The sequence below is a fragment of the Hyperoodon ampullatus genome (assembly GCF_949752795.1).
Source record: "Hyperoodon ampullatus genome assembly, chromosome: 6".
NCBI classification, from domain to species: domain Eukaryota; kingdom Metazoa; phylum Chordata; class Mammalia; order Artiodactyla; family Ziphiidae; genus Hyperoodon; species Hyperoodon ampullatus.
In genome coordinates, this window is record NC_136919.1 from 333,620 (window position 1) to 360,053 (window position 26,434).

Genomic DNA, 26,434 nt, shown 5'->3' on the forward strand with positions numbered 1-26,434 from the left:
GCTACACACTTGTATATTCCAGATGGGCTCAACTATGAAAAATAACATATACAGGGAGAGAAATAACACCAAAATAACAGTAACTGTGGTGATCTCCGAAAGGCTTTCTGATAACAATCTCAATTCTCTTCACTATACTTTTAACACTAAATTTTTTTTCTGTGATTAGCATGTGTAACTTTTAAATTAAGAAACATTTATTATTTTAAAACCACAGCTTTTCAGACTCTTCCACAATAACAATTAAGCAAACCCAAGGACAAGTAAACTGGGAAAAAGGAACCAATATACACTGAATGAAGAATTTTTCTGCTCAAAAAAAGTGGAACAAAGATGCCAGAGCCTGGATGAAAATATTTCCCCTGAAATAGATTTACTACCACAACAACAGCAGAAATCATCAATTAAGTCAAAACAGACCAGGAATAAAGGGAGAGGATCAAAAGGAGAACTACAACAGACTAAGGAAATATCCTGTTGGAAGCTGTTTAAAAAAAAAAAAAAAAAGACTAAGTAACAAAAATTAATTCATTGAAACAGAAGACAATCAAGCCAGATGGCCAGATATGGGGGAGGGGGGTGGATAAAGAAAGGAACAGAACGTTCACTGAAAACAACATGTGCCGGGCTGGTCCAGGTGCTTTATTCTCACAACGGCACTTACTGGCACGTATTATTACCTCCAGTTTGCAGATTAAGAAACTGAGGCTGAACGGAGGAATTACATTGTGGGGACATGATCGACCAAAGCTGGGGTGAGGCACCACATTAAACCACTCCCTCCAGAGGACTGAAGGGAGACCAGGCGGGTGGTGCACTGGGCTTCCAGGAAAGCACAGGTTAGTCCTCTCTGACAAGAAAATCCTCACCTGGCCCACAGAATCCCCACCGACCAAGGCAATCATTTCCAACTTGAAGAGGACTTAAGCCTAATGTCCCCAGGCATCCAACATGTCCAAAGAATTTCTCTCCTATAGCTATGTACCATCCCTGGGAGAACTGAGAAAGCAACCAAACAATTCTTTTTCTGTAGGGCTTGATTATCGAACAAAGCCCACTTCAGAAAGGGTGGATTGCGGTCAGTCATATATGAACCCAAAACAAAAAACATCAGCAAACATACAAGGACCAGAAAACAAACATCACCCCCATACAAGGTGGGTGAAAGACAACAGAAACAAGTAATATATATATAACCCCCAATGGACTTCAGATCTAAGTACCTTTAGATGAGGACTATAAAAGAACTAAACATAAATATGTAAAGAAATTTTAAAAAATGAGTCTTTAAAAAATGAACAAGCAAGAGAAGTCTATAAAATTGACCCAGCACTTCCATGGCCTATGACAGAGAGGCTTAAAAAGGACTCATCCTCCTACTAAAAACAACTATAAAAGCTGAAAAAAATACGTAACTGTTTAAAGGCACAGGAACCAGCTGACACGGACAGAACCTGGGAGAAAAGGAGGCACGAGGCGAGCCCTGTGCACGTGGGGCCGTTTCCCCATTGTCAGAAGCAGAAAGCAACATGCCTACTGGGAGGAGGAGTAAAAGACCGGGGTTTGAGGGCGACAAAGTGTCTGGGAATGAGGGGCAAAATCCCAGAGAGGAGAGCAGGGCAGAGAAGGGAGCCCCTCTGTCGGTCCCGATTCATTCCCCTCCAGTCACTGCTGCACAGAGCAAGACAAGGCTGGTCTCTGCCAGAAGCAAAGGGCCCCGAGGAGGATGCAGGGCTGAAGACTTGATACTGGGTGCAAATGCAAACAGAGATTTAACTTCGCTATCATTTTGCACTCGGATTGTTCTTGTTTATGTTAGTGTTCTGTTTAAAGAGTTGCATATCTTGAATAATTTGCTCTTAACCTTACTTTTTCTACAAGGCCTGTTATTCTCAATACATGGCATTTTCAGAAATGCATGCATAATGTTAGAGCAGGAAGGTCTGTACTTCAGGAAGACAGAAAATGATATTAAAGGAAGGTCTGCAATGTAAGAAATTGGTAAATCTATCAATAAATAAACACAATCTCTATAAAGTTGTTGGGAAGGAAGAAAATTTTCCTCTACATTCCTACGTTCTTCTGACTGGTCTAAGAATTAAACTGACGTGAGATTAACAGGAGAAAATCAAATTTAACTTCGTACATACGGGAACCACACATACGTGAGAGGGTCAGACAGAAGGGTAAATGAAGTATATACACCACCTTAAGCTAAGGAATGGGACAGGAGCCTGGGGCTTCCAAGGACAGGAGGGTCATTCATAGGACAATATAAAAAAGGGCAGGTTTTTGGTAATTAGATGCTTGCCCTGCCATACAGATGGGGCCACTCAGATAACATTTATCTCTGGTAATAACTCTTTCCTGGGAAAAATCCCCAATTTAAATTCTTCTAGGTAGTTAAGGGAGGGGCAGTTGCTTCTCTTGAACCCACAGGGACTCGACTGCCCTTAGCTCAAAATAACCCTCCTGCAAAAGTGACACGTTCTGGGGAGGGTTCATCCTGAATGCCTACGGAGTCAGAACAATAACAATATCTATTTTGTGGGGGAGAAAAGGACTAAAACGTTGGATGCTAACAAGGAAGCTGGGGGAAATGTGATTGCAGCTGCTGTTCTAAGGTCTTAGAACTTAATAAAATAACTATAGATTTTGTTATGCATGCATGATAGAATTATAAGATAACCACTTAAAAAATAATTCATAGTTTATAAGCTAATATAGAGAGAAAAATGTGACATGAAAGCAAATAAACAACCAATTATTCAATACTAAAAAGCAAGGAAAGGAGGAAAAAACATAGGAAAAATGGAACAAATGTCACAAGTCCAAGTAAACTAATAATCACAATACATACAAGCAGACGGAACCTGGTTGCTGACTGACACAGATCATCCAGATGGAATTTTTAAAAATACAGTTATATGTAGTTTCCAAGAGACAAGCCTAAAATCGAGGCCACATAAAGGCTGGAAGTCAAAAGATGGGAAAAGGTACACTTGGCAAACGTTCATTAAAAAAACAAAATAAAACAAAACTCAGGTATATATTCACATCAGAAAAATACAATATAAGAAAAAATCATTATTAGAGTTAAAGTGGGTCAGCAGAAGATGACAAAAAGTTCAGCTCCAGTAAGACACAGCAATTTTAAATATACATAAAGTGGCTTAAAATATAGAAAGCAAACACATATATTTTAACATAAGCTTTTTTTTGAAAAAAAGAATAAATAAAAGAAAAAGCCTAACAAAAGAGATTCAGAAACACATAGTTACTATTTTAGAAACATACACAATAGTACTTGGTCATCTGTTAGCATGTTTCCTATACTGAACTGCGTGTTTCAAACTATTCAAAATAACTGCATTAAATATAGAAACTTAAAAAAAAACATACACACACAGACACACACAAAGCAAGAGCTGACAGATCTACAGAAAGAGATTTCAATGCACCTCTCTTAATTATCGAGGGGTCAGTGTGGCAAAATATTAGTGAATATATAGAATATTTAGCAACACAACTAACAAACTTGATCTACCAGACAAATATAAGAAGCCAAGTGTTCCCCAAATTAAGAGAAAACATATTCCTCTTAAGCATACATAAAACATTTACAGAAGTCGACCACATGCTAAGCCATAAAGCGGTCGTAAATCTCTCATCTCAAAGAAGACCCTCATGCAGGTCATGTCCTCTAATCACAGTACAATTAAGTTGCAATTTAAGGCAATAATCAGAAACCAAAAGGTTAATTAAGATTCAAATTTTACAATTGGAAACTGAAAAAGAGATGTTAAATAGTTCATGGCTCAAAAATTATATATCATAGGCAGTATAAGTGTGTCTACATAGAAAACAGCAGAAAAATTATTTAGAATCAGAGAGTCTGTTTGGCAACTCTGGCTGGACACAAAACTGAAGGACAAAAATTGCTTGCATTTCTACATGGTAGGGGCAAAAAATTTTTAAATACAATTTTTTTAAACAATACTATTTAAAAAAACAGAATAAGTAAAAAGACAAAAGAAGGAATTTGGGGCAGTGAAACTACTCTGTATGATACTATAATGACACAGGTCATTATACATTTGCCCAAACCTTTAAAAGGTACAGCACCAAGAGTGAGCCCTACTGTAAACCTTGGACTTTGGGTGACAACGGTGCTTCATGGAGGCTCACTGACCGTAACAAATGTACCACTGGGTGGGGGAGGCTGACGGGGCAGGGGCAGGGAGTGTACAGCAAGTCTCTGTGCTTTCCATTTAATTTTACTTGGAAACTAAAACTGCTCTAAAAAAAAAGAGACAAAAATACAAATTTTTCAGGGTAACAGAAAAGAGATACAAATATAAAATCTAAGTAGTTAGGTAAAAATCCTATAATCTTACATTTGAATTACAAATGCCAAAAGAATACACGGTATATTCTTCTTTTTAAAAAAGAAAAAAAAAAAAGTCCTAAAAAGCCTGAAAGCAGTAAATATCTAGTAGCAATGACCACATTGGTAAATAATACCATTTCTCACCAAAGGAACCACAGCATCTCAGATCAGGTTCTACAGAAGCAGACCATGAGATGAGGGTCCACGTGCAAGGGACTGACTAAGGATGGACTCCCAGAAGGAACTGGAAGGGAGCAAGAAGGCACACCAGGGCGGAGAAGGAGGCCAGAAGAGGGGCGGAGCTTCAGATAAAGTCCTGCAATAGCATCAGCTGCTCCTTCGGGGGACCCTGGGGTCTGAACTAAGCCTCACAGTTGTCAGACCTGAAGCCAGAGGGCTGGGCTTTCACCTCCCACATTCCTTTGCCTGGTGAGGGCCACCTGGGGGAGTCAACCCTCAGGGACTTCCATCTTCCATCCCCCACGTGTTGGGAAGCACCTCTAGTGGTCAAGGGCAGCCCTCCAAAGAGGAGCTGAAGGTGAGGCCACTGGAGGCAAAAGGACCCTGAAGGACGGGAAGGGAGATCTGGAAAAACAGCAGGTGTCCAGGACACAGGTCTCCTTGGAGAAATGGCCTATTCCAGGTCTGGGCAGGAAAGGTACACAATGATCCTGGAATGTTTTGTCACAGATGAAAGCAGAAAGCTGTCAAAGACAACAGGCTGTGAGAAGGTAAAAAAGCCAACTTTAAGGGGCTCCCACTACCCAGAGACAGGACAATTTGAGCATCAGAACAGTGAGTCCAAAGGACTGAAACACACCAAACACGTTAAAATCCAAAGATTCAGAACAATAATTTTGTTAAAGCTCTCGATGACTGTATTTGGAGTTCCTAGTGTACCAACTTGCTACTTTGAAAACTCATATGTAAAGGGACGGAATTAAGCATGTGTCTTGCTAATACAAATACAAACTGCATTTCAGGGTAACCAAAGAGTTGATGAGGGAAGTTCTTCCTTATAGAAAATGTCAGAATAATTAATGCAGAGGGCATGATAGAATTATAAATTCACAACTGAAAATGCCAAATAAAATCACAGATCTGGGTGACCATCATCAGTGCCCACTAGATCATTAGGGGAAAGGTTGGTGGAGAACCTTACAGTGGATGGATCGGGCTCTGCCCAAAGGAAAACACTAGATGGTATGTGGCTCCGGATGGCACGTGAGATGAAGCACACAGCCAGCCACCTATGAAGCTTCCCCAAAGAGTTTAACCTGATCACAGTCAAGATCTGCGGTTCACAAACAAGGGTGATTTTGCCTCCTAGGGATACCTGGCAATGTCTGGAGACTTTTTTTTTTTTTTTTTTTTTTGGTTGTCATAACTACAGGGTACTACTGGCATCTAGAGGGAAAGGTCAGGGAAGCTGCTAAACATCTTAAAACGCACAAGACAGCCACCACCAACAAAATTTCAATAGTGCCAAGGTTCAGACGGCCTGTTTTAGGATCTAAATATCAGTTAACAGGAGATACGGAGGACAGAGAAATGTGCTAAATGACACCAGGATGCAGTCAACCCAATCCAGGATGGTTTACAGTTTCTTCAGCAAATAAATGGCAAGCAGAAAACAGTCACAGAGTAAAACAGACGCAAACAGATTAAGCTAAGTCAAATGAGCAAAGCTTGTTTGGATCCTGATTCAAACAGATCAATAGTAAAAAGTTATTTTTGAGATAATTGGTAAAATTTGAACTTGGGATAGGTATTAGATAACACTAAGAAATTATTATAAACTTTGCTAGGTGTAATAATGCTATTGTAGTTGTTAAATCCTTAACTGTTAGAGATGCTTACATACACAGTTATACCTAAAGTGATTAAAAGGGAAAAAAAAAGTGAAACATGATTGGCAAAATGTGGATAATTGCTTTGAGGGTGAGTGGCAGCAAATAGGGGTTCATTATATTTGTGTCTCTACTTAACACTGTTTCGATTTTCCATAATAAAAAGGTTTTTATGTAAGCAGCCATAGAGAGAAGAGAGAGCCACACAATGGAAGCATTTGGACTAATGATTAGCTTCTCTACAGAAACAGCAGGAGGCAGAAGACAGTGGAATAGTCTCAAAACACAGAGAGGAAATAACTAACCAACTAGAATTCCATACAAATTGAAACTACTTTCAAAAACAATGGCAAAAAGATTTTTCAGGCAAATTGAGAGAATTTACCACCATCAAACCTCACTAAAAGAAATTAGAAAAGATGTTCTTCATGCAGAAGGGACAAAAAGCCAAATGGATGATCTGAAATACAAGGGGTGATAAAATACAAGAAAAAAAATGGAATCAACAGGAAAAATATTTTTAAACCAATAAAGAAATCTTTGCCAGTTGGAAATTCAAAATTGTACTTATGAATAACTAATGGATCAAATAAGAAATCATAATGAAACCTGGAAAAAGATTTAGAACTATAAAATATGACATTTCATAACTTGTAACATAAAACTAAAATAATTCTTAGAGTCAAAGTTAAAGCCTTAAACACCCTAGCAAAGTAGAAAGGCTTGTGTCAGAGCTGAGTATTCAACTAATAAATGGGGAAAGAGATTACAATAAGAAAGCAGAAGAAAAGAAACAATAAATAAGAACATAAGGACTTCCCTGGTGGCACAGTGGTTAAGAATCTGCCTGCCAACGCAGGGGACATGGGTTTGATCCCTGGTCTGGGAAGACCCCATATGCCGTGGAGCAACTAAGCCTGTGCGCCACAACTACTGAGCCTGCACTCTAGAGCCCTTGAGCCACAACTACTGCGCCTGCGTGCCACAACTACTGAAGCCCACCCGCCCTAGAGCCCACGTGCCACAACTACTGAACCCACGTGCTGCAACAACTGAGCCAGTGTGCTGCAACTACTGAAGCCCGTGCACCCAGAGCCCATGCTCTGCAACAAGAGAAGCCACTGCAATGGGAAGCCCACGCACCGCAACAAAGAGTAGCCTGCACTTGCCGCAACTAGAGAAAGCCCATCTGCAGCATCGAAGACCCAACGCAGCCAAAGAAAAAAAGAACTAATGAAACAGAAAAAGATATGATAGAGAAGCTCAAGAAGGCCAAAGTTGAGACTTTAGTAGCCTATTAAAATGGACAGAACTTTAGGGGGAAAAAAAGGGTTTATCAAGGGAAGGAAGAAGGGAGGGAGGGAGGGAGGGAGGGAAGGACGGAAAGAAGAAAAGAAGGAAAGAAGGAGATTAAAAATGCAATGTGGCCACAACTACAAATCCAGCAGAAACTAAAAAGATAAGAGGCTGGCTCCCATAGACAACAGCAGTCACCCATACTTAGATTTCTCCCTATGTGCTCCATAACCCATGTGGTCGATAAGGAGAGGTGACAAAATCATCCACAGTCCATGCCTACAGCATATGGGAAATAAGAAAACTACAAACTTGAATTTACATGTAAGTGGGAAAACAAACCTCACACCTGCAGAATCAGGCAGGGATTGTATGTAGAAGGGAGAGTGAGGAGGGTCCTAGTAATGCTGGAACACAGACAACATCAACTCATTCATCCACAGGAGAGAAGCCCGCCCCTCCCCGCCCCCCCCCCCCCCCCACCACCACCACCAAGCAGGGAAATACTGCGAACAGGTTTGAGACCTGCTAGGTCAGGGTGTTGCTTCTGGGGACTTGAAAGGAGAGGCCGGGAAAGTACAAGGCACTGGAGATGGTAACCTGGAGAAGCCAGTGAGAGATGTGACTTTAGGGGCTCAGTGATGTAGGGAAAGAAGAAACAAGTGTCTGAGGTTCAGGGTCCTCCAGAGATAGGATTTTATCACGGAATTAGAACTAGACAAACACTCCCCACTAGGCACCGCTGAAAAAGAAACTGGGTTTCACTGTACTAAATAAGAAGGTGTTCTTGAACTAGAAATCAAGTAAGTTGCCCAAACCCCTCCCCTACTCTTCACAAAATCACATGTAATTTTTGGTCCAGGAGACTGTAACATATTTCCTCATTATCAGAAAAATGAACCCAACAACCATACAAAGCTTCTACATAAGAACATAGAAAGTAAGGATGAAAACCTTTCAGGTAATGAAAATACTCCACAAAAAAACAACTGCAAAGCAGAGGAAAACTGTTACACAACTTTCCAACATGAATTAAATATAATTAAACAAACAGTTGTTGATAAGGAAAAAACACCACAAATCAGATTCAAAAGTTCAAAATAAAAATGTATGGACAACTAGGCAATGTGAGATGAGAGCTGACCAAACTTAGGAGAGAAATTGAAGAAAAAGACAAACATATCTGAGAAATAAAGTTAAATAGAAAAAATCGTCTTGGAAATCACAAGGAGACAACAGATAAGTCCAAGGGAAAATAGATATGACAGAAATTATAGCAAGGGAAAAAGAATTTAGGAGTGAAATGAAGAATGAGTTTTCAAAAGGGTAAGAGAGAAATCCATACAGAAGATACGCAAAGGAGATTTAACACCTGTATAACTGGAATGTCTGAAAAACAAAAATAAAACAATGTAATAGAACTAACATTTAAAACTGTAATCCCAGAAATTTTTCCTGAAATGAAATAACACCTATCAATTGATTTTTGACAAAAGTACCAAAGTAATTCCATGGAAAAAGACAGCGTTTTCAACAAACAGTAATGGAACAAATGGACATCAATGGTAGTGGGGGAGTGGATAATGAGAACCTCAACCCTTACCTCATGCCATATATAAAAATTAACTCAAGACTTCAGCTTCTGAAAAGATGGAATAGAGGTACTTTCTTCCATTCATCCTTCTAAGCACAACTAAAAACCCTGGACACCATATGTAAGGCCAACCTAAGAGGATTCTGAAAGGTGGAGAAAAGAAGGCAGATTTGCTGGTATCTTGGAAACTGAGGAACAACACAACAACAGGTTTTGTTTCTGGTTTGTTTTTTTTTTATGCCTCATATATCCTTGGTGCTGGAGAAGCCAGCAACTCAGAATGCCAACAGGAAAGATTTTTAAAGGCCAGCTCTCCCTAGTGACAGGACCAGGAAAGGTAGAGCCTAACCAGGTGGGAAATTTATAGCCAGTAACCACTCTACTAACACCACAGAAAAAAACCGCAGCTCTACTTCCACTCATATGAGCAGAGGCCAGGTGGGGAGCCTAGACCTCCACCCTCACCAGTCTGTAATGAGGTACCCAAGGTCCCTACTGAGGTGGTATCAGAGCGAGCCAAGTGAGTGCAAGAACTTTCATACCCACACTGTGGTAATAGTAAGACTCCCAACCCATACAGTATCAGAAAAGATTACATGGGGAGCCTGGACTGCGATTCTTACCCAGAGGTAAGGAGGCATCCCCTTCCCTTTATCTGCTAGAGTGAGTCTTAGTGGCAAGTCGGGACTTTTACCACCACCCAGAAGTAATGAGGTCAACCCTTACTGTGTCAATGCAGGCCACGTAGGGAACAGTAACAAGGCTTCCTCTCTCTCCCAGACAAGACGGTATCAGTGGAGGCCCAGCGGGGAGCTAGAATTCCCAGCTCAGCCCAGCTGGGACAAGGAACCCATTACCACTGGGTGTCAATGGAGGGCAAGTGAGGAACCTGTATTTCACCCCCATTTGTCAATAATGAGGCAGCTCCCCAACCCTCCCACTGTTGGTGTGTTGTCACAGCAGACCAGCAAAAACAGAAGACTTAAGACTCAGAGGCTCATAACATAATATCAAAATGTTTAGGTTTCAATCAAAAATCACTTGTCATACCAAGAACCAGGAAAAACTCAATTTAAATGAAAAAGACAAAGATAATACAGATGTTAGAATTATCTGACGATGATTTTAAAGCACTTATCATAAAAATGCTTCAATAGATGATTAAAAACACATTTGAAACAAATGAGAAAAAAATCTCAGCAAAGAAAAAGAAGATATAAAGAACCAAACATAAATTTTAGAACTGAAAAATACAATAACTGAAATTAAAAACTTAATAGATGGGCTCAACAGCAGAATGGAGGGCACAGAGGAAAGAATTAGTGAACTGGAAGACAGAACAATAGAAATCACTCGATCTGAAACAACAGAGAGAAAATAGACTGAAAAAAGTAAACAGAGCCTCAGGGACCTTCGGGACTATAACAAAAGATCTACCATTCATGTCAACAGAGTCCTGGAAAGAAAAGAGAAAGAGGGCAGAGCTGAAGACGCAGTCAAAGACATAATGGATGAAAATTTTCCAAAATTGGCAAAAAGACATAAACCTACAAATTCAAGAAGCTGAGTGAACCCCAAACAGGATAAACCTAAAGAAACTCATGCCAAAATACATCATAATCAAACTTCTGAAATATAAAGACAAAGAAAAAATCTTGAAAGCAGCGAGAGAGAAACAACATCTTACCTATAGGAAGAAAACAATTCGAATGACAGTGGATTTCTCATCAGAAACCATGGAGGTCAGAAGGATGAGGCACACGTTTTTTCAAGTGCTGAAAAAAAAAGAACTGTCAACCCAGAATTCTATACCCAGTGAAAATATCCCTCAGGAATGAAAGGAAAATCAAGACATTCTCAGATGAAGGAAAACTAAGAGAATTTGTCACCTTCAGACCTACCCTAAAAGAATGGCTAAGGAAGGTCCTCCAAACAGAAAGTTATGAAAGAAGAAATATTAGAATATCAGGAAGGAAGAAACAAAGAACAATAGAAAGAGTAAAAATACAACACACTTTCCTTCTCCTCTTGAGTTTTCTGAATTATGTTTTACAGTTGAAGCAAAAATTATAACACACAATGATGTGCTTCTAAATATATGTAGAGGAAACGTTTAATTATTTCATACATGCGGAGGAAAAAGAGAGGTAAAGTTTCTATACTTTACTCCAACTGGTAAAATGACAACCCTAGTAGACTGAGACAAGTTATATATATGTAATACCTAGAGGAGCCATTAAAAAACCAATACAAAGAGATACACTCAAAAATACTATAGATAAATCAAAGTGGAATTCTAAAATATAAACAAGTAACCCACAGGAATGCAGGAAAAAGAAACCAGAAAAATAAAAAATAGAAAGAATAGGGGGACTTCCCTGGCAGTCCAGTGGTTAAGACTCCACGCTTCCAACGCAGGGGGCATGGGTCTGATCCCTGGCTGGGGAACTAAGATCCCATATGCTGTGCGGTGCAGCCAAAAAATAAAAAATAAAAAATAGAAAAAATAAACAATAGGAAAAATAGAACAGCAGATGTAAGCCATAATATATAATTACATTAAACATAAATTGTCTAAATATGCAAAAAAAAAAAAAAAGAACTGACAGAGTGGATGAAAAACATGACCCAACGATATGCTGTCTACAAGAAACTAACTTAAAATATACCTATATAGCTAGTTTAAAAGTAAAAAGGTGAAAAAAGATATACATCTTATAGGCAAATATTAATTTAAAAAAACAAGGGTGGGTATATTTATATCAGATAAAGTAAACATCAAAGCAAAGAAATTTATCAGGTATAAGGGACACATTACACAATGATAAAAGGGTAAATCTTTTAAGAAGACAGAATTCTAAATGTGTATGTACTCAGTAACAGAGCTGAAAAATATGTAAAGCAAAAACAGATAAAACTGAAAGGAATAGACATTTGATCTGGATAGGGGTTTAAGAAGCACACTTATAGTTGGATACTGGAACATCTCTTTCTCGACAATTGATAGATCTAGACAGAAAATCAGCATGCACACAGAACTCCACAGGATCCGACAGGATCTAACTTATACTTACAGAATACTCCACCCAGCAACAGCAGTATACATATTCCTTTCAAGCACACCCAGAACACATACCAAGAAATGCCATCTCCTGGGCTAGTAAACAAACCTTAACAAATTTGACAGAACTGAAATCATACAGAGTGTGTTCACTGACCACAAAATAATCAAACTAGACACCAAACAGAAAGATAACAGGAAAATCTCCAAACACTTGGAAAGTAAATAACACATTTCTAAATAACCCATGAGTCAAAGAGCAAGTCTCAAGGGAAATTTTTAAAACAAAACTGAATGAAAATGAAAAGATAACATATCAAAATCTGTGGAACACAGCTAAAGCAGTACTAAGAAGAAAATTTATAGCACTAAATGTTTACATTAGAAAAGAGAAAAAGACTTAATCTAAGCTCCCATCTCAGGAAAATAAAAAGACCAAAATAAACCCGAAGCAAACAGAGAGAAGAAAATAATAAAGAGCAGAAATCAAACGCAATTGGAAACAGAAAAACAATAGAGAAAATCAATGAAACAAGAATGCGTTTCTTTGAAAAGATCAATGAGAGTAACAAATTTCTAGTAAGACTGACAAAAAAGAGACAAGACATAAAGCACCAATATCAAGAATGAGACAGGGGCAGTCACTACAGATCATGAAGACATCAAAAGATAGTAAGGGAATACTACAAACAACTATACACACATAAATTTGACAACTTAAAGGAAATGGGCCAATTCCTTCAAAAGCACAAACTAATGCAACTCACCCAGTACGATTACATAACATAGCCCTATTAAGGATAATTTTTAAATTCCAAAAAAGAAATGTTTCATTGGCAAATTCTATCCAACATTTAAAGAATTAACACCAATTCTACACAGTCTCCTCCAAAAAACATAATAAGAAACACTATCCAATTCATTTTATGAATTTAGTATTATTCTGATACCAAAACCAGACAATGAGTACAAAAAAGAAAACTGTAGCGCAGTATCCCTCATGAATACAGAGGCAAAACTCTCTAACAAAATATTATCAAACAGAATTCAGCAATATATAAAGATAATTATACACAATGACCAGCAGAGTTTATCCCAGGGATGCAAGGCAGGTCAATATTTGAAAATCAATCAATGTGTAAACTACCATGTTACAGAAGAAAATCCACATGATTATATCAATTGAGGCAGAAAATCTGATAAAATTCAACACTCATTTAATATAAAAACTTAGAAAAAAAAGCAACAGAGGGGAATTTCCTCAACTTGATAAAGAGCATCTTAAAAACAAACAAACAAACCCCAAAACAACAGCTAACATCATACTTAATGGTGAAAGACTGATTGCTCCCTCCTCCCACAAGACGGGAACAAGGGAAGAATGTCAGTTCTCACCACTGCTATCCGACACTGTACTGGAAGTCACGGCGCCAAAAGGGAAGAAGGGAAATAGAAGGCATACATATCAGAAAGTAAAAAATAAAACTGTTCACTTGCAGAGTACTTGATTCTCTATATACTAAATCCCAAGGAATGTACAAACACTGAGGGAAAATACAAACCGAAATTGCATAATTCCTTTAAAAAATCTGGTAAAAATGAAAACACCAATTATCAGAATCTATACGCTACAATTAAATTAGTAATCAGAGGAAAATTCAGAGCCTTAAATAATCATATAATAAAAACTAAAGATGAAAATAAACTTAAGTCTCCAACTAAAGAAGCTAGAAAAGGAATGACAAAGTAAAACAAAAAAAGGCAGAAGGAGGGAATTGGAAAAAAAATGATTTTTAAAGAAAACCACAGTAGAACTAACAAAGACGCTGGTTCTTTTTATAAAAATCCACAAAATGTATAAACTTCTAACTAATTTAATCAAGAACATAAGGGGGAAACACAAAATATACAGGATAAAAAATAAGAAGGGGGAAAAAAACAGTGAGCCAGAGGAAATTGTTTTAAAAACTTAAGCCACTTCTTTGCATAGCTCTTATGTACATAAATTGAAAAACCTAGATCAAATGGATCATTACAGTTTACCAAACTGATCTTAGGAGATAAGAAAGTTTAAACAGACCAATATCCATACAGAAACAGATAAATTATCAAAGAATTATCCTATCAACAACAACAAAAACCAAACCCAGATGATTTCACAAAGGAACTGTACCAAGTCTTTAAAGACCAAGTAATCCTAATGCTACTTAAACTACCCCAGAAAAGGAAAAGAAGCAAACATTCTAATTCTTTTTATGGATCAATAATAGGTACATCCTACAGAACATCTCCTCAGGTAAGATTTCTCAACAGAGCACCTCTTAGTTTTATAATACTCACACTTCAGGAGAACATATGTATCTCTCATTACAACGTTTTTGAGGCTTTCTTGACTGTTGTTTATGCAGGAAAAATGTACACATCCCCAAAACTCAAAACACTGAAAACTGTCAGGCAAGATTCCGAAGTCAGTTGGTTAGCTATCAGAATCATGTGTCGATGTTTTTGAAAAGTGCAAGTTTCACTGAAGGAGGTGTCCAAAGCAACTGCTTGTTAACAGCTATTTTAACTGTGGTGATCAGGAAACAATGTATTGAGTGTTTTCTGTGACTAACTGTGCTTTAGTTCTGTTTTAAGAAATTGGTTGGGGATTTTGAGCACAACTAATTATAATGCATTATAATTTGTATAGTACATTACAATTTTTCCCATCTAAAATAATGGGAAATGGGACTCCCACTACAACATGTGATTTTCAGAAGTGGATTAATGAAGTTAAGCAAGAGATAAGTATATAGCATTAATACCTAAACCTTATGACACTTGAACATAATACAGAACACATCTCAGTATCTTAAAATCATCTCAATCCAAAAATCCTCCATAAAGTATCAATATTATCAAACAGAATCCAGCATCACATTAAAAAATAAATATGATAACCTAGTGGGGTTTATTCTAAGATTGCAAAGAGAGTTCAAGATCTGAAAACTTATTAGTATAAATCCCCATATTAAAGGGGAAAATATATGATCTCTATGGATGCCGAAAAGACCTTCAACAAAATTCAACATCTATTCCAGATAAAAAAATACTTACTGAAAAAGAAATTAATGAACACTATAACATGATCTTATACACACACAGACACACAGACGTAGACACACACAGACACACACCTCTCAAGCCCAAAACCAGAATCTTACTTAGTGCAGGCAGAAGCAAGGTAAGGGTACCTAGTAACTCCAATGTTAGTATATTAGCTGGTGAAATCAGGCAAAAGAAAGAAAGAAAGGAAGAAAGGAGGAAAGAAGGAAGGAAGGAGGGAGGGAAGGTAGGAAGGAGAGAGAGGAAGGAAGGAAGGAAGGAAGGAAGACCTAATATTTGGAAAGGAATAGTTACAACTGTATTTGCAAAATTTTGCATAATGTGTTTGGGAAAAAACAAAGAGAATCAATGCTAAAACTAATGAACAATTTGAAGATACAGAAAAGTAGTAGGATACAAAATTAACATATAAAAGTCAATAGCCTAGATTTCTGCTCCTAGCAGAAGTCATACCAGGGACCAAATTAACCCTCCCACCAGTAACAATCAAAAACACCAGACATTAAGAAAATGAAAAGACAAGCCACCAACTGGGAGAAAATACTTGCAAATCACATATCTGATAAAAGTCTTTATCAAAATTATACAAAGGACTCTAAAAATTCAACAATTAGAAAACAACAACCCAATTTAAAAGTGGGCAAAATGTCTGTTTTCAGACCACAATGAAATAAACTAGAAATCAATAACAGAAAGATAAATCTCAAAATATGTAAAGATCAAACCACAAACTTCTAGATAACATACGGGTCAAAGAAGAAATTTCAAGAGAAATTTTAAAATATTTTTAACGAAATGAAAATGAAAACACAATTTATCAAAGTTTGTTGGATGCAGCAAAAGCAACGCTTAGAAGGAAATTTATAGCATTGAATGCATAAATTAGAAAAGACGAAAGACCCAAAATCAATAATCTAAGCTTCCACCTTAGGAAGAGAAAAAAGAGCAACTTAAATCCACAGTAAGTCTCACACCAGTCAGAATGGCCATCATCAAAAAATCTAGAAACAATAAATGCTGGAGAGGGTGTGGAAAAAAGGGAACACTCTTGCACTGCTGGTGGGAATGTGAATTGGTACAGCCACTATGGAGAACAGTATGGAGGCTCCTTAAAAAACTACAAACAGAACTACCATATGACCCAGCAATCCCACTACTGAGCATATACCCTGAGAAAACCATAATTCAAAAAGAGATATGTACCAAAATGTTCATTGCAGCTCTATTTACAACAGCCCAGAGATGGAAACAACCTAAGTGTCCATCATCGGATGAATGGATAAAGAAGACGTGGCACATATATACAATGGAATATTACTCAGCCATAAAAAGAAACGAAATTGAGCTATTTGTAATGAGGCGGATAGACCTAGAGTCTGTCATACAGAGTGAAGTAAGTCAGAAAGAGAAAGACAAATACCGTATGCTAACACATATATATGGAATTTAAGAAAAAAAAAAAAGTCATGAAGAACCTAGGGGTAAAACAGGAATAAAGACACAGACCTACTTGAGAATGGACTTGAGGATATGGGGAGGGGGAAGGGTAGGCTGTGACAAAGCGAGAGAGAGGCATGGACATATATACACTACCAAACGTAAGGTAGATAGCTAGTGGGGAGCAGCCGCATAGCACAGGGAGATCAGCTTGGTGCTTTGTGACCGCCTGGAGGGGTGGGATAGAGAGGGTGGGAGGGAGGGAGATGCAAGAGGAAAGGGATATGGGAACAGATGTATATGTATAACTGATTCACTCTGTTATAAAGCAGAAACTAATAATAAATAAATAAATAAATAAAAATTAAAAAAAAAAAAACCCAAAGTAAGCAGAAGAAAAGAAATCATGAGAATTAAAGCAGAAATCAATGAAACTGAAAACAGCAAATCAACAGAGAAGATCAATGGAACCAAAAGTTGGTTCCTTGAAAAGATTAGTAAAATTGATAAGCCTCTAGCCAGGCTAACTAAGACAAATGAGGGGAAACACAGATTCCTAATATCAGAAATAAAAAAGGAGACATCACTACTGATCCCATGGACATTAAAAGGATAATAAATTAATACCATGAACAACTCTATGCCCACAAATTTGATAAACTACTTGAAATGGACCAATTCCTTGGAAGGACACAATCTGCCAATATTCAAGAAGAAACAGATAATCTAAATAGGTTTATATCTATTTCTTCTAAATAGGTTTATATCTATTAAAGAGATTGAATCAATAATCAAGTACCTTCTAAAACAGAAAACACCAGGCCCAGATGGGTTCACTGGTGAATGCTACCATATATTTAAGAAAGAAATCATACCCATTCTCTACAATCTCTTTCAGAAGACAGAAGCAAAGGTAATGCTTCAAATTAATTCTAGGAGGCCAGCGTTACCCTGATACTAAAACCAAACAAGCCATCACAAGAAAACTATAGACCAATATCTCCCATGAATATAGATATAAAAATTCTCAGGGGCCTCCCTGGTGGCGCAGTGGTAGAGAGTCCGCCTGCCGATGCAGGGGACACGGGTTCGTGCCCCGGTCCGGGAAGATCCCACATGCCGCGGAGCGGCTGGGCCCGTGAGCCATGGCCGCTGAGCCTGCGCGTCCGGAGCCTGTGCTCCGCAACGGGAGAGGCCACAACAGTGAGAGGCCCGCGTACCACAAAAAAAAAAAAAAAAAATTCTCAACAAAACATTAGCAAATCGAACCCAAAAAAGTATAAAAAGAATTATATACCACAACCAAGTGGGATTAATCCCAGACATGTGAGGCTGGTCCAACATTCAAAAATCAATTAATGCAGGACTTCCCTGGTGGTGCAGTGGTTAAGAATCCGTCTGCCAATGCAGGGGACATGGGTTCGATCCCTGGTCCAGGAAGATCCCACATGCCATGGAGCAACTAAGCCTGTGTGCCACAACTACTAAGCCTGTGCTCTAGAGCCCGTGCGCCACGACTACGGAGCCCACATGCCACAACTACTGAAGCCCATCTGCCTAGAGCCCGTGCTCTGCAACAAGAGAAGCCACCACAATAAGAAGCCTGCGCACCGCAACAAAGAGTAGCCCCCCGCTCACTGCAACTAGAGAAAGCCCGTGCGCAGCGATGAAGACCCAACACAGACAAATAAATAAATAAAATTATTTTTAAAAATCAATTAATGTAATCCATAATAACATCAACAAACTAAAAAAGAAAAATCATATGATCATATCAACAGGTGCAGAAAAAGCATTTGACAAATCCAACACCCATTCACCATAAAAACTCTCAGTAAATTGGAATAGAGGGAATACTTCCTCAACTTTATAAAGAATATGTACCACAAAAAACCCTACAGCTAACATCATACTTAATGGTGAGAAACTCAAAGCTTTCCTACTAAGGTCACGTACAAGGAAAAGATGCCCCCTCACCACTACTTTTCAACACCATAGTGGAAGTCCTTGCTAATGCAGTAAGGCAAACGACAACAACAACAACAACAAAAACTACACAGATTGGGAAGTAAGACTAAAAAATTGTATTTGTTTGCAGATGACTTGATCACCTATACAGAAAATCTGAAAGAATCAACAAAAAAAACTCCTGGAACTAATAACTGATTTTAGCAAGGTTGCATGATACAGGGTTAACACACAAAAAGTCAACTGTTTTCCTATATACCAACAATGAACAAGTGAAATTTAAAATTAAAATACAACACTCTTTACATTAGCGCCCCACCAAAATGAAATACTTAAGCATAAATCTAACAAAATATGTATAAGATCCCTATGAGGAAAACTACAGACTGATGAATGAAATAAAGGAACTAAATAAATGGAGAGATGTTCCGTGTTCATGGATGGGAGGACCCAACATTGTCAAGTTGTCAGTTCTTCCCAACTTGATCTATAGATTCAATGCAGTCTCAATCAAAATCCCAGCAATTTATTTTATGGATATCAGCAAAATGGTTCTAAAGTTTATATGGAGATGTAAAAGACTCAGAATAGCCAAAACTTCAATATTAAAGAAGACCGAAGTTAGACGATTGGCACTACCCAACTTCAATACTGACTATAGAGCTACGGTAATCAAGACAGTGTGGTATTGGGGAAAGAATGAACAAACAGATCAACAGACAGAATAGAGAGTCCAGGAACAGACCCCCACAGATAACAGTCAACTGATCTTTGACACGAGAGCAAAGGCAATACAGTGGAACAAAGATAGTCTCTTCGACAAATGGTGTTGGAACAACTGGACACCCACATGACAAAAAATTAATCTGGAGAGACTTTACACCCTTCACAAAAATTAACCCAAAATGGCTCATAGGCCTAAATGTGAAATGCGAAACTATAACACTCCTAGGAGATAAGGAACAACTTTTGCTCTGTGAAAGACATCAAGAGAATGAGAACACAAGCAACAAACTGGGAGAAAATGTTTGCAAAAGACACATCTGATAAAAGACTGTTATCCAAAATATACACAGAACTCTTAAAACTCAAAAATAAAAACAACCTGATTAAAAAATGGGCAAAAGACCTTAACAGACACCTCACCAAAGAAGATATACAGAGGGTAAATAAGCATATGAAGATGTTTCACAGCAAATGTCATCAGGGAAATGCAAACTGAAACAATCTGATACCATGACACACCTATTAGAATGGCCAAAATCTGGAACAGTGACAACACCAAATGCTGACAAAGATGTGCAGCAACAGCAATTCTCATTTATTGCTGGTGGGAACATAAAACGGTACAGCCAGCTTGGCGGCTTCTCACAAAACTAAACATATTCTTGCCATATGATCCAACCATCACTCTCTTTAGGATTTAGCCAAAGGAGTTGAAAACTTACGTCCACACAAAAACGTGCACACAAATGTTTATAGCAGCTTTATTCATAACTGCCAAAATTTGGAGGCAACCAAGATGTTCTCCAGTAGTTGAATGCATAAATAAACTAAGGTACACCCAGACAATGGAATATTATTCAGCACTAAAAAGAAATGAGCTAGTAAGCCATGAAAAAACATGCAGGAACCTTAAATGCATATTGGTGAGTGAAAGAAGCCAATTTGAAGAGGCTACACACTGTATGACTCCAACTACATGACATTCTGGAAAAGGCAAAAGAACAAAGACAATGAAAAGATCAGTGGTTGCCAGACGTTGACGGGAAGTGAGGAGGGATGAACAGGCAGAGCACAGAGACTTTTTAGGGCAATAAAATACTGTGTGTCGTGTTACGACGATGGATACACGTCATTATACATCTGTCCAAACCTACAGGATGTACAACACCAAGAGCGAACTCTAATGTACCCTGTGAACTTTGGATGATTATGATGTGTCAATGTAGTTTTATCCTTGGTCTAAAAAGAAAAAAAAAAAGCACCATTCTAAGGAGAGATGCTGATAACAGGGAAGGTTATGCATGTGTGTGGGCAGAGAGTATATGGAAATCTCTCTACCTTCTCTCAATTTTGTTTTGAACCTTAAACTGCTCTTTAAAAATTTGTCTCTAAAATTTTTTTCAAATAATAATAATAAAAAAATTTTAAAGTGGGCAAAAGATATGAACAGGCACCTCACCAAAGAAGATACACAGATGTCAAATCAGCAGATGAAAAGAAGCTCAAGATCATATATCATTAAGGAATTGCAAATTAAAACAATGAGCTATCAATACACACTTATGAGAATGGCGAAAATCCAAAACACTGACAACACCAAATGTTGGAGAGGACGTGAAGCAACAGGAATTCCCATTTATTGCTGGTGGGAATGTAAAAATGATATAGCCAGTTTGTTAGACCAGTTTCTTACAAAGCTAAATGTAGTTTTACCACACAATCCAAAAACCATGCTCTTAGGTATTTACCCAAATGAGTTGGAAATGTATGTCTACACAAAAACCTGAACCTGAATGCTTATAATAGCTTTATTCATAACTGACAAAATTCATAAGTAACAAACGTGTCCTTCAATAGGTGGATGGATAAATAAAGCGTGGTCCATCCAGACAACGGAATATTATTCAGCACTAAAAAGAAATGAGCTACCAAACCATGAAAAGACATGGAGGAACCTTAAATGCACATGGGTAAGTGAAAGAAGACAATCTAAAGAGGCTACGTACTAGGTGATTCCAACTATAAGATGTTCTGGAAAAGGCAAACTACAGAGACAGTAAAAAGATCAGTGGTTGCCAGGGTTGGGGAGGAGGGGCCACACCTCGACTCCCGTGGACAAAAACCAGGTGGGGACCCTCAAGCTAATCCAGAAAGAATCAGACCCGGGGGCTGATTTCGGGAAGACAGACACACTACTGCCATGGGAGGTGAAACGACAGAATGGACCAGGGAAAGCCTTCCTCCAAGGAAGCAACGAGGAAGGGGAGGCTCAGCGGGCAGGGCCAGCCACCCCCACTGTTACACCTGGCGCTGTGCGCTGTCCATCGGCCCCAGGTGAGAGCACCTGAGTAAGAGGGAATGGGCGCGTGCACGTGTCTGTGTGTGGACACACCTGCCTGCAGACAGGCAAGCGTGTGGCAGCACCTGGGCCTGCCTAAGGCTGAATCTTCATCTGGAATTCCAAGTCACCTCTGCCCCTGGGAATGTTTTTTTCTATCCTTGGTGTTCACAAAACGCCCGTGCACCTGCGCATAATGTGAGGGGCCTGTCTTTGTCACCTGCAGGTTGGCATTTTATTTACACTGTGCCCTCAGTGCCCGCACACAGGTCAGTTGTGGAGTGGCTGCTCCGTCACGACCTCACACACGGTATGAGGCAGGGAGGGGAAGAAGAAGGGAAGCTCAGGCAAGGGCCTGGGAGGAGCTGAAGAGCCAGGACCGTAAGTAAGTGGGCGGAAGACCACCACCCTGAGCCCCGCCTCCTCTCACCCGCTAGCTCCCAACCTCAGTCAGGTCTGTGGCCACAGTCCTTGGCAGCGTTTGTGCGACTGTGAAGAGCCGTGACCATGTTGTGGTCTGTCTTCCCGACGAGACTCGGAGCCCCGCGAGGGCAGCCCAGTCCCACTCCCTCCTGCTGTGCCCCCTGCACTCTAACACCATGCCTGGCACTTACCTGGTAACTTGCAAATATCGTTGGAAGAAAGCAGACTAGAGCTTAAGTGACATGTAATAGCAAGAGTGCTCCTCCGGGGCACTGGAAAGCAAAGGGATATCAAGGCACAGATGCTGACAGCAAAGACTTTCCGGTTGGGGAACAATTCACAGAGGCAAGCTCTGTCCCCAGGTGGCTGCCGTGGAGCCGGAGGGAAGGGGGGAGAGCAAAGCGAGCCTGCACAAGGTGGGCCCTGCCCTGATGTTATGGGGAGATACTCACTGGAAACAACCGTGGTCTCCCCAGGAAGGCCAGTCAGCATCACTGGGACATGCACAGTGGTACTCAGATCCGAGGGTTGACTGCCCATTCGAGTAACGTTCCGCTGATTATCTGCATCCTCGGGCTGTTCTTCCACCTTCTCTAGACAGGTGCTGGGCAGGGTATGCACAGGGCCCACACCCATTACCCCACTGGCCTCCAGGTCACAGTGCGACTCCCTGCAACCAAGAATGCACATCAGAGTCTGATGAAGAGCCAAACTCCTATTCAGTCTGCAAAACCCAGCTTCTTAAACCCCTATCCAGATCAAATAAATCCCTGATCACTTCCTCTGTCATGGTTTTTATCACCCTATACATTTCTGTTTTTAGGTCTGAAAGGTAGGGACAGGGTTGACTCACCTGTTTGTCCTTGGCACAAGGCCAGGCATGGCTGATATCACATTATGTGTATATAACAGAACTGTTGGCAGAATGAAGAAGCCCGGAAGAGGATGTTACCCTAAGCCACCCCACCTGGGGCCCCACCAGGGCAAAGGCTCAGCACAGAGCTCTGCACACAAAAGACCGTGCCCAGGTCGGGCTGATCCTGAGCTGTGGCCTCTGGCTGCACGAGTTCTGGCTGGTCTGTGACTCACTGGCAAGCATGGAGACTGCTGGCCTCAGCCTGCCGGCTCCTGTTGCCCCTGGGTTCTCACACAGTCACTGTCAGATCCTGTCCCAGCCAGGGACCAGGCTGGGCTGGCCTGGGATGGGGGTCCTTTCCGTCATGGCCGCATAGCCCAGCCCCCTCCCATTCCACAATTTAGTCCTGTGGCCTCCTCAGGCTTCCCTCAGGCTCTCCTGACTCGCCTTGCTTCACGGGGTTACACATTTTTCTCTTCTCCCTGGGCCACCTTTTCCAAGTCTCTGTGTCCCAAGCCAGTCCCAACACTTTCACCCGTAGCCTCCCTTCCTCCCGGGCGCCTTAGAGCAACGCTCCCCACCACGCTGGCCCAGCAAGGCAGGACTGTCACCACTCCAGAAAGGGGTTGAGACAAAGGGCTGGGCCGCCCGTCCAGGTCCGCACCCCTGACCTGCGTAACCGCCCAGCCTGCCCCTCACGGGCTGGTTCGCACGTCCGGCCTGGTCACCACTCCCCGCCCGCGCCCCCCGCCCCCATCCCCGCGCGGACTCACCTAGGCTGGTGGTTGCGGAGCTCCTTGTCCTCGTCCCTGTCCCCCACCTCGCCCTCCTTCTCCGCGGCGGCCTCCTTCTCCGCTTCCTCGTGCGTGGACGGCGCCTTGTGCCGCGCGCGGTGCCTCCGCGCCGGCTCCTCTCCGCTCTCCGCCTCCCGGGGGCCGGCCCGGGGGCCGCCGCGGTGCCGCGCTCGCCGCTCGCCCTTAGCCCCGGGCGCCGCGCCCTCCCTGCCCGGCTCGGGCACGTGCCGGTGCGCGCGGTGGCGCCGGGGCTCCCGCTCTGCCGTCTCCTCCGGGGAGCCGCGCCGGTGGTGGCGCCGGCCGCCGTCGGGTCCCGGGCCGCGGCCACGCTCGCTCCGGGCCTCCCGGGGGCCCGCGGCCTCCTTGCTGCGGCTGCGGCGCGGCCGCGCCCGCTCCTCCCGGGCCCCCGGCTCCCCGCCCTCCGCCTTCGGGGCGTCCGCCGTGTCCTGCTCCCCCGCCGGCGCCGGGGCCGCGGCCTTGTCCCTGTCTCTGTCGCGGTGCCTGTGATGCCTGCGCGGCGGGTCCGCGCCCTCGGCAGCCTCCGCGCCCTCGGGCCGGGCCTTGCCCCCCGCGGGCCCCCGCGCGCCGTCCCTGCCCGGCTCCACCACGAGCGGCCGGTCCAGGTGCGTCTTCATGTCGGGCCGCAGGTGGCGGGAGGTGGCGAAGCGCAGCCGCTCCTCGGCGTCCATCTCGCTGTACAGCGCCTCGCAGCTGGCCCGCAGGTTCTGCAGCCGCAGTTGGCTGGCCCGCTGCTCCCACACCGAGCGCGCCTTGGCCGAGTTCTGATGCCTGCTGTGGGGAGACCCGCGTAAGCCGCGCCCCCAAGCCGCCCCCCACCTCTCTGCCTCGCAGGGGAAGCCACGGATGGACACACAGCGATGGAGAGATGGCAGAGGGCGCAGTGGGGGGGCGGGGGGGCGGCAGGAGCCCTGGCAACCCCAGCAGAGTCGAGGGGCAGAGTTGGCGGCCGATACCCAGGGAAACAGACCTCATCCCTGCCCCCCCCCCGGGGGGGCGCCCGCAGATGGTGAGAGCCTCACCTGGGGGTGGGGGCTCAAGGCCGGGGGGCCAGGGGTGCAGAGCAGTGGGAATGACAGGCACCAGCATGAGGTGGCAAACAGGCTTCCAGGGCAAGTGGGCTGCCCGCCAGGAAGGCCAGAATGGGGCGAGGAGGGGGGCAACGTCCGAATGGAGCAGGACTGAGGAGGTAGGAAGCCCCGAGGAGGGGCTTCTCCATCTCCACCTCCAGGAGGGGAGCCACTGGCCAGAGGAAGATGGGGTGTCTGAGAGGGAACCCGAGAAGAGGCGGGTCGTCAGGAGCGGAGAGGACAGTTACCCAGGGAGCGAGGGGCCCCGGGGGCGGCTGGCCCTCGCAGGAGTCAGGCGGGGACTCTGCCTGTGGTGGTCGGCCCCATCTGGGCAGCTGCCACTCAGCTCAGTGACCATTTGCTGAATGCCCAGGAGCCCGGCAGGCAGGTCTGCGGCTGGACACTACGTCCTGTGGTCAGCAGTGCCCTCCTCTCTCCTGGCTCCACGGGGGCTGAGAGCTCTCCGGCGCCAGGAGTGGCCCGTGGTCCAGGCTCAGCCCTCACTAGACAGGCTTCTAAAGCCCTTGACCGCCCCCCAAGCTCACCCACACGGTCACAGGTGGATTCCACAGCCCAGGGTGCGTGGAAGCCCTTTGCATTCTGGGATATTTGCTGAACAAGACCCCAAAGTTGGCGAGCCGGCACCACCTCGGCCAAGTGGAACCCTCCTCAGAGGCCAGTCTCGTCCTGCAGCCTCTGGAGGTCTCGGGACCACTGTGGGGGGCAGCAGTGGCGGCACGAAAACAAGGATGGCTGTGACATCTGGGTCAGCGGCCACCTCCTCCAGCCCTCACAACCACCTCAGGGATTGGGTGCTGCTCTTGTCCCCATGTCACACTGAGCATAGAGGACGGGACTCACAGAGGGTCCACAGCAAGTCACTGACGGAGCCAGGATCGGACGCGTGCAAGGGCAAGAGGAAAAAAGTGTCTAAAGGAGACGCGAGGCCTCCGCCAGACTCCAGCTGCGCTGACCGCACAGCCTAGAGCCACAACCTGAGGGCCTTGGGGGCCCAGGCTGGACAGGTCTCCACCCCCCGGCTCTGAGCCCCAGCCACTGAGTACCACGCTGAGTCCTGCCCCCAGGGTGGGGAGCCATTTCCAGGGAAGCACCTTGAAAGTATGAGAGCAGAAGAGCCTGATGCCTATACCTGGGGGCCCAGACGGGGGGCAGGCAGGGCAACGTGTGGGGGACAGCTGTCGGCCTCTCTGACCATCTGCTGACCCACACTTTCGGCTGCCACCCCAGGCCCTGACCTGCTGCCCCATTCCCAAGGTCACCTGGCAACAGACCCACCTTCTCTTTCCTTGGCTTCAACCCAGAGCCACGGGGGACCTACCCATCCCCAGATGACACCAAAACAAAGGGCCCAACTCTGAACTATGCCGAACCCTGTGAAGTGGACAGCAGCCGCCAGGGGCGTTCCCCAATGGTGCAGGAACCCGTGAGGGCTGACAGCCGGCCACTGGTCAGGCTTCCCCATCAGCCCAGCAGGCCGAGATGGG

General features: G+C 42.9%; 1 protein-coding gene across 4 annotated transcripts in view; it reads right to left on the reverse strand.

The window, feature by feature from the left end:
- Nucleotides 1-26,434, reverse strand: part of CACNA1B (calcium voltage-gated channel subunit alpha1 B) — a gene marked incomplete at both ends in the record, with an annotated part of 195,796 nt that overhangs the window by 56,593 nt on the left and 112,769 nt on the right. For 3 of the 4 annotated variants that reach the window (XM_079706056.1, XM_079706057.1, XM_079706059.1), the window contains 2 exons: nucleotides 22,644-22,861; nucleotides 23,821-24,633. In XM_079706056.1, coding sequence (XP_079562182.1) covers nucleotides 22,644-22,861; nucleotides 23,821-24,633 — 1,031 coding nt within the window. The remainder of the gene's footprint in view (nucleotides 1-22,643; nucleotides 22,862-23,820; nucleotides 24,634-26,434) is intronic. The other variant, XM_079706058.1, reaches the window with a different exon arrangement.